We start from the raw sequence: 9,024 nt of genomic DNA on the forward strand, positions 1-9,024 counted from the left end.
TGCACTTTTGCATTGGAAGAGCATTGCCTTACCATTAAACTACCAGACCTCCCAGGGAGTCAGTAAAATCTGTAAAAGGACAGAAGATGACTCTCCTAGGCTTGGCAGCACATACTGTCGCTGTTGCAAATGCTCAACTTGGTGGAGCCTGAGAGCCACCACAGAGAATATGAAAACTTTTGAGATCACTGAGTTAGAATTCACAAGTATGACCGTACAGTCTTCTTCACTTCTCCTCAATGGCCTTGAGTATATCGAAGATGATAAAGATGGTGTGGGATAGAGCACGGTCCAGAGCCGCAGTTCAATGGGTTGCTCAATAGCACCATCTATAATCACCACCATCTGAAAATGTAAAAACCATTTTTACTTTGTGTAAAAAAGGTGTTGGGCTGGAGCTGGCTCACAGGCTGGTGGGAATTTCTCAATCCTTGTAGGAGTAGATGCATGTATACTGGTAACACTCTGATTTTTGTATAAATCTGGGGAAAAAACCTGTGTGACATGAGTGAAGGTCTACAAAACATACTGGTATTTCATTCAATCACGCAAAAACACTGTTTTTGAACATTAATTATAATTCCACACTGTCTCACTGTCCCCTTACTATATACTGCCTAGCCCTTCACCGATCCTAATATGTACCGGTTATCTAGTTAGGCAGCTCAGGCGGCTTAGTGCTAAGAAGCTGCACTGCAATCCCAACGGCACACAGTTTGTATCAACCAGCTGCTCAGAAGGAGAAAGATGGGCAATTTCTTCCCATGTGATTAACTGGTAATTAACTGGAACAACAACATTTTTGAGCCTTATTAACTACCTAAGAATGATACTATCTGCGTGTAAACGTTCCTTTAGGTTTTTTAAAATAGTGGTCTTAGAACAAACAAGATTTGTTCTGTAATGGGTTTCACCCAGTCTTCCAGATTAAACCAGGTTAGGTTTAAAAACTCCCTGCTGTGGAGTCAGAGCCAACTCTGACCCTCCAGTGGGTTTTTAAAGCTGTCTTTTCAGTCATTTTTAAACACACACATATTTCAGAGAGATGTTCCTCTTCACTCAGGACTGGCAGGCAGAGTGTATGACAATCTATTCGCAAAGGGGTCTTGGTCCTTTATGGTCCAACAGACAGATGCAACAGCTGTGCCAGGAGTTTCTTGATGCACAGCATTACCGAAAATCTTGAAAATGGCCCCTTAGAAACAGAAAAGCTGAGGCAGTAACTGGATTTATAGATGACTAGAAAAATGTGTCCTATTGTCCTGGGACCACCCTATTAATCAACTGAATGGCACCGGAACTTTAACAATTGTGTAATCTCATTTTTCTATTACTCATCTACTGTCTCCCAATTTTTACTTCTTGAGAGCCTACCTTTCACTTCCTTGTTAGTTTTTTCAGTCAATGACGAATTCTGTAACTTTCAGTTCTTGCTCTGGACCCTTCTTCACTGTCCCTTGGTGTGGCCATTCCGCTTTATGACTGCAGATGTTCCCTTGACATGCAAGGTCCTCTCTTTTGCTTTTATTTAATTAGAGTCAGTAATGTTATTTTACAACAAAGCCATGTGTGAAAAGCATTCCTGCAGAGGAGGTCTTTGCCATACATCTCATTTTCTTCTTTACACTTTTTTACAATTTGTGGCGGTACCTTGGGACTGCCACTGTGACCATCTGTTAGAAGGCAGAAAGCTGAGAAGCTGTGTTAAGTGTCATTTAATTTAGAGTTTTGCTTCTCAGAGGCAAAGACGGCAAAACTTCGTCTCACACACTTTGGGCAAGTTGTCAGACGGGACTAGTCCTTGGAAAAGGACATCACACTTGGAGAGGTGAAGGGTCAGCAAAGAACAGGAAGATTCTCAACAAGATGCACTGACACTGTAGCAATAGGCTTGGGTATATCAGGGATAGTGAGACAGCACAGGATAGGGCAAAGTTCAGTTGTTCATAGGGTTGTTATGAATCTTAACTGACTTGATGGTACCTACTAACAGTAACATTGCCTTTTAAGGGTCTTTAAATTTGGTTTATCCCTGGTGACACAGTGGATTAAATGTCGGGCTAATAACTAAAATAGTAACTAATAACAACATATGAGTAAGAGCCTATGGTGATGAAGGAAGAAGTTCAGGCTGCTTTTAAGTAAATGGCAAAAAATAAGGCTCCAGGAATAGATGGTATACCAATTGACATACTGTAGCTAACAGATGCTGCTCTGGACGTGCTCACCAAGTTGTGCCAAAAAATCTGGAGAACAACCACTTGGCCAACTGAGTGGAAGAGATCGATATTTGTTCCCATTCCAAAGAAGGGTGACCCAACTGAGTGTGGAAACTATAGAACAATATTGTTGATTTCCCATGCAAGCAAGATTCTGCTGAAGATTATCCAAAAACAACTGGAACAGCACATCAGCAGAGAACTGCCAGAAGTCCAGGCTGGGTTTAGAAGGGGTCGTGGTACTAGGGATATTGTAGCTAATGTTAGATGGATCTTAGCTGAAAGCAGGAAATACCAGAGGAATGTCTATCTGTGTTTCATTGATTATGCAAAGGTGTTTAACTGTATGGATCATAACAAACTGTGGCTGACTCTGAGAAGAATGGGAATCCTAGAGCACTTGATTGTTCTAATGCGAAACCTATACTTGGACCAAGAGGCAGTTGTCAGAACAGAGCAAGGGAACACTGCATGGTTCAAAATTGGGAAGGACGCATGTCAGCGATGTGTCCTGTCTCCATACCTTTTCAACCTGTATGCAGAATAGATTATCCGGGAGGCTGGGCTCTATGAGAAGTGTGGTGTCAGGATTGGTGGAAGATTCATCAACAATCTGCGTTATGCAGTTGACACAACCCTGCTTGATGAAACTTAGGAGGACCTGAAGTACCTGCTGCAGAGGGTCAAGGACTGGAGCCTCCAATATGGATTGAGGCTCAATGTCAAGAAGACAAAGATTCTCACCATTGGACTAATTGGCAGCATCAGGATGGATGGTAAAGAGATTGAGATTGTTCACAGCTTTAGTTTGCTTGGCTCCACAGTCAACACTCTTGGCACCAGTAGCCAGGAAATTAAAAAAACGTATTACTATGGGAAAGTCTACTGTTAGGGACCTCTCCAAAGTACTGAAGAGCAATGGTGTCTCTCTGGAGACTAAGGTGTGTCTGATACAGGCCATGGTCTTTGCTATCACTTGTTATGCATTAGAGAGTTGGACAGTGACTAAGGAGGATAGAAGGAGAATTGACGCCTTTGAGTTGTGGTGCTGGAGAAGAGTATTGAGGGTACCATGGACTGCTAGGAAAACAAACAGATTTGTCCTGGAAAGGGTTAAACTGGGCCGCTTCTTGGAGGCAAGGATTCTGAGGCTCTGTCTAACATACTCTGGACGTGTTGTAAGGAGGGACCGGTCCTTGGAGAGGGACATCATGCTTGGGAGGTGGAGGGACAGCGCAGGAGGGGAAGGCCCTCTATGAGGTGGATTGATTCAGTGACTGGGTTAATTGGGATGGGTGTAATGGAGACGGTGTGACTGGCACAGGACAGAGCAGAGTTTAGGGCTGTTGTACACAGGGTTGCTATGAGTTGCAAGCAACTCAACGGCACATAACAACAACAACAACAACAACAATAACTGAAAGTCTTAAAGTCTGAACCCAGCAGCTGCTCTGTGGGAGAAATTTGAGGAGGTCTTTTCCCATCAGGATTCAATGTCTCAGAGGGTTGCAAGTATTAGAAAAGGCTCTATCTAGGGTACTGGGGATTTCTGTTTTCCCATGTGATTCACATACATGCCTGGGTGTAAGGTGAGCAGAATAAAACTTCAAGAGTGATGATTCTTGTTATTAATAAAGTAAGAGACAGGGACAAAAATCAGGATGGATAGGAAAATTTAGCAAATGTTAAGTCTTGTTGTTAGATTAGAATTCTCTGAAATACTTACATTTCAATAGTGTTTCAGATTAGAAATATATATACATAAAATACATATAAAAACAAACAAAACTAAAACCCTTACTCTGTACCTCTACTATGTAAATGTGCTCCTGGCACAACTGTGTGGACTCCAAAGTTTCAACTACCTATGGAAAGGTTATTCACAGAAGAAAAAGAAATGTAAATACATAAAGATGTATATACATACAGTGTGAATAATCAGAGGGAGAAACCCTCAAAAAGGAATACCATGGGGCAGCAAATATACTTGTTATTAGTCGCCACTGATCAGTATCATTCAAGTGAGGAACTTTTAGGATAAATTTGCATTTACCTCTGACAAAGCTGAAGAAAAGTGATTGCAGTTTTTATGCATCAAATGATACGCATTGCCTTTGTATTCTTTTCCCAGTTCTTCTACGATTTTTTCTATATCATCTTCAAGGAAGTCGGTGCTCCCTAAAACAACAGCTTCTCTTAAAAAAGAAAAGAATAACACAGATGGGTGAGGCAGGCAGTTACAAGCAGATTTAAAGACTGGCTTGTTTCCAAAAATATAATAACTGATGTAACAAAGCAAGGTTAATGTTCTAAGACTGAAAGTAAATGAAATGCTTTTAAAAAAATGTCAATTATACTATTTTTCCAGAAGGGAAAAAAAGCTAATTTTTCAAAATATACTATTTATGGCAATAGAAATGTTCATAAATACTATTTTGTTAGTAATGATGTTATTAAACAACTAGATCTATGCCGCAAATATTCCTGCTTAATTACACTTGTCATCAAAGGGCTGACTTTATTTTCACTTAGACATAATACTTTTAAGTACCTGCCTCTCTGCTGCAGGGCAGAGGCCTCTATGAATTGAGTAATTTTTTTTAACATCATAAAAAACAAAGAACGAAATCCAAAGATAACTACCAGAAAGGCATTACTCAACAGAAAGTGGACTTTAAGTTAGATATTAGTTAGCATTTTAGAATTCAAGCTGCAAAGATTTAGAAAATCCTTTTCTCTACCAGCCTTACTAAAGGGAAGACCTAAAGAATGGATTCGGGATGGAATTAATCATTCCAGTTTGTAAATCTTTCAAATCCATAGTAGGTTAAAAGAACTATCAACAAAAATGTTGAAAATAGAAAACCTGCTATTGAATTCAGGGTAAAGTTGCACCTCATCCTGCTCATTTTTTCACATGGGAAGTTTTTAACTATTAAAGATCCACAAGTTTCTTGAAACTAAGATGCTAAACATGAATTTAAATTCAAACATTGCATTAACATTTAGATTTTGAGTCGTATCTTCTACACTTAAAGCTCCTGCTTCTTCTGGTCACACCCATACACTGTAGGTCTATCCACAGTGGTGACTTAACTGTGGTCTCTAGCTAATCAACCATGTACTTCAAATTTATTAACAACGGCCTCTCACTGAGAAAGGAAAGATTTTTTACTTTAATAGGCAATAAATAAAATTTTCCTTACTTCCTCCCGAAACAGAAGTTTTGGGAGACAAGGGAAGTAATTTGATAACTGAGTTATACAAAAGGGAAACATTTTACAAGTAGAAAGAATAACTCACATGGTTTTGAGTTGTTTGGGTTTGTTTTTTTTTGTTTACATGTTTCTTGAATAAAATTAAGAGACTGTATTATGGCAATTCCTTTATATGGTTAATTTCCACAATATAGAAATCAGAGAAACTTGAGTTTAAAATACAGTGTTAGTAATTCAAACGATGTCAAAGAAGCATTTCAATTTGCTAGATTTTGAACTACAGAATGAATTGTCTAGCTCTGAAAACAACCTTTGGCATCTAAGAGAGCAAAACAGAAATTATCCTCCCTACTTACTTAAATTTAAATGTTTCTCCTAGTTCAGAAGCATTTCCTGGGGAAATTTCAAATATTCCAGAAAAAGGGTAAGGATGGCCACCATAAGCAAATTCTGAAAAGAGAAAACTCATGATTTTTAGTATGTATCACATAAAATTTCACCAGAATGCTAAATTTGCTTTAATAAATGATGAGGCTAATATTACCTAGATACTTCCCAGTTTACAAAAGTGTGTTCATAATATGTCATTTAGCTAAAACAGTTGAAGCAAAAGACTGGAATCTCAAAAACAGGCCCTCAAAAGGTAACTCTGACAGCAGTATTTACAATATTGAACTTGTGACGAGAGTGACCAGCGCTTCAAAAAGAATGCAGTCTCTGTGTCTACTTGCCCCAGACTTTCTGAATTACAGTGATCTAATTTCACACTCTTACTTTACTGGAAAAATCATCTAACAGCAGTGGGAGTTTTCATGGCTTCTGGGATGAATACTCAAGGGGTTATCTTTGAGGAAGGGTGAATCATTATTGAACTCAGAAAATGCAATTCAGTTATACTCCTTCACAAAGAAGTGACCTGCGTAATTGAACACCCATATCACCCATTATCGATCTGTACATAGACACACCACCCTACAATGGGCTGCAGGCACGGAGGGCATGTCTGCACTCATTTACTTGTAAGCAGCATGTCCAAGGCTCCTCAGACACAAACTCTCACTCAGAACAAAAATGGAAAATGGAGAATGCTTCCAAATCTGAAAAAAAGTGAAAATTCTGGTCTCTCACACTGGGCTATTAAAGTAGGGCAGTATCAGGACATGCTTATACCCTTTTAAAAGGTTCCAGTATACAAATATGAAAAAAAAAAAGGGACAAAGATATTAAATTTACTTTTGATCCTGGCATCTCAGAAAACAGAAATTATGTAGATTAAAAAAGTTTCAGGATCTATAAAAATTTTTTTTAAAGTCTTTAAATTTTATTACTCAAATGAAAGCGTTTAACATATAGTTTTTCTTTTTAATGATGATGTAAGGTGTTGTCAAGCTGACTACAACTCACAGTGATCCTATGAATTATAGGATTCTATAAAATATTGCAGATAATCGGATTGGACATAAAGACAGTATTTTCATTTTTAAGTTTCTCATTTTAAGAAAAGGCAGAGTTATTTATTCTTTTATTCAAGAAGCACTCATGCTGAGCAATATCTACGTGGTCCTCGTTTTACTTGGGAACATAAGCAGCACAGTGCAGCTTTCTGCACTACTGAGCCTCAATTTCTTCATCTGAAAAATGTCACAAGCCTGTGGCTACCTCACAGTATGGTGTGTGGTTCTATACTTGATGCCACTTTCAAATTCACAAAATAAACAAATGCAAACAAAAAAGAAAAACACAAGAACTAGGCAAAAACCCTATGTAACAAAAAAGGAAACCCAGATTAAAATCCCGTCTATAACACTCCAACCACGGATGTTTTCATTTTGCTGCGTGGGGATGCTCTGCTGGATGTAGCCTGTGACATAAAATGGCATTTGGCCCACATTCATTATACTGAACTGAACCTAAGATATGAGATATTTTTAATGTGAGATATTAAAAAGGAACATTATAGATACTGTACTGACACAATTAAACCTAGTGGGGAGTTAGAACACTTGAAAATGAGATTTTCTAGCTATTGTGTTAGCCCATGTTGGAGGTGAGGGGCATGGTCTCTAGCAAACTTAACTGAAGACATATGGTCTTGAAAATCATCAAGAACTGTGGGACTAATAGAAGAGAGTACTTTTCTCACTGTGAGAGAAGACAATGACGGTGGTGAGAGACGGTGAAGAGACTGTGGCAAGGTGTAATCAGAGCAACCCTGGAGATAAAGGCATAGTTAAAAGTTTAGCTTGCTGAATGGCTGAAGGAAAAGCTGACTCATAACTGCTGAGATAAAGTTTGTTGGATGATTGAAGAAACCTCTGGGTTGGTTTCTTGCATTTGTGCTTCTTGAACTAAACCTGGACTTTTATTAATTTTTTTCTTTCTTTTTTTTTTTACTTTTATTAATTAAGGAATTGTGCCTTATTACTCTGGCTTGGGACTGCTGGTCTAAACTTGGACTTGCACTGTGAGATATTCTCTGCCTCCTCCACACTGGATCCAAAAGTAAAAATAGGTGCAGGAGCATGGGGACTAGCTTGTCTGACCTTGTAGCTATTCTGGTACTATGGTACTATTATGGGTACAGTTCTCCTCTATGAAGCGAGCAGAAGTCAGACTTGGCCACTTCCATGTTTCCACTGCTCCTTTTGCACCTAAGTTGGGGTGCTCTGGTGGTGTCAACCATAGGGAGTTACACTGTTAACTCTAAGGCCATGCCTCACTGGTGGTCAGAATGTATTGGTGCGCCAGAAGAAGAAAGGTAACTAATCTCTTCCCATGTGACTTACAGTCTCAGAAACTCAGTGAAGGGTCAGCTGTGAGTACCAACTCATGATGGCAGGGAATGAAGTGAGTGAATGAGGTAAAGAACACTGACATAGACTGGGAGAAGAACATACATATCTGCCTTTCAGAAGTATAGCCACATGCTCCAAAAAGAGAGGATGGCAAGACTTGGTCTCATGTACTTTGAGTATGTTATCAAGAGGGATCCAGTCCCTGGAGAAGGACAACATGCCATAGGGCCAGCAAAATGGAATGTCCTCATTAAGATGGAGGGCACCATGGCTGCAACCAAAGGTTCCAATGCAGTAGCAACTGTGAGGATGGCAGAGGGCGACAGGCTGAGCCAGCATCAACTTGATGGCACCTAACACCAAACACTAACAGCTGAGGCAACAGAGGGAGCTCTGTTAAAGTGTGCTTCTGATTGAAGCTAACATCATCACTCCAGTGAAATCAGCCCCATACAGGCTATGGCTGGCTACAACTTCATCAGGACTAGATCTGTTTGCACCAAGGGTGAGAACTACAGAGAAGTAAACTGTTGAAAACCCAGCTATCAATAAGAAAGAGAAAGACATTAGAGATATACAAATTGGCAAAGAGGAAGTAAAATTATCCCTCTATGCAGATGACATGATAGTATACTTAGAAAACCCTACAGACTCAGCAAGAAAAATGTTGGACATAGTTGACCAATTCAGCATGGTAGCAGGATACAAGATCAACATACAAAAATCAGTTGGATTTCTCTACAGTGACAAAGAGAATACAGAGCTGGAGTTAAGAAAAGCAAACCCTTCACA

The 9,024-nt window shown here is 39.3% G+C and overlaps 1 protein-coding gene across 1 annotated transcript in view; it reads right to left on the bottom strand.

The window, feature by feature from the left end:
• LOC102861819 (desumoylating isopeptidase 2-like) overlaps window positions 1-9,024 on the bottom strand; it is a 75,794-nt gene that overhangs the window by 9,821 nt on the left and 56,949 nt on the right. The window contains exons 3-4 of the mRNA XM_006898063.1: window positions 5,794-5,887; window positions 4,273-4,414 (exon numbers count right to left, since the gene is read on the bottom strand). Coding sequence (XP_006898125.1) covers window positions 4,273-4,414; window positions 5,794-5,887 — 236 coding nt within the window. The remainder of the gene's footprint in view (window positions 1-4,272; window positions 4,415-5,793; window positions 5,888-9,024) is intronic.

The sequence above is a fragment of the Elephantulus edwardii genome, unplaced genomic scaffold (assembly GCF_000299155.1).
Source record: "Elephantulus edwardii isolate Elephantulus edwardi_28Jun2011 unplaced genomic scaffold, EleEdw1.0 scaffold00219, whole genome shotgun sequence".
Classification (NCBI taxonomy): domain Eukaryota; kingdom Metazoa; phylum Chordata; class Mammalia; order Macroscelidea; family Macroscelididae; genus Elephantulus; species Elephantulus edwardii.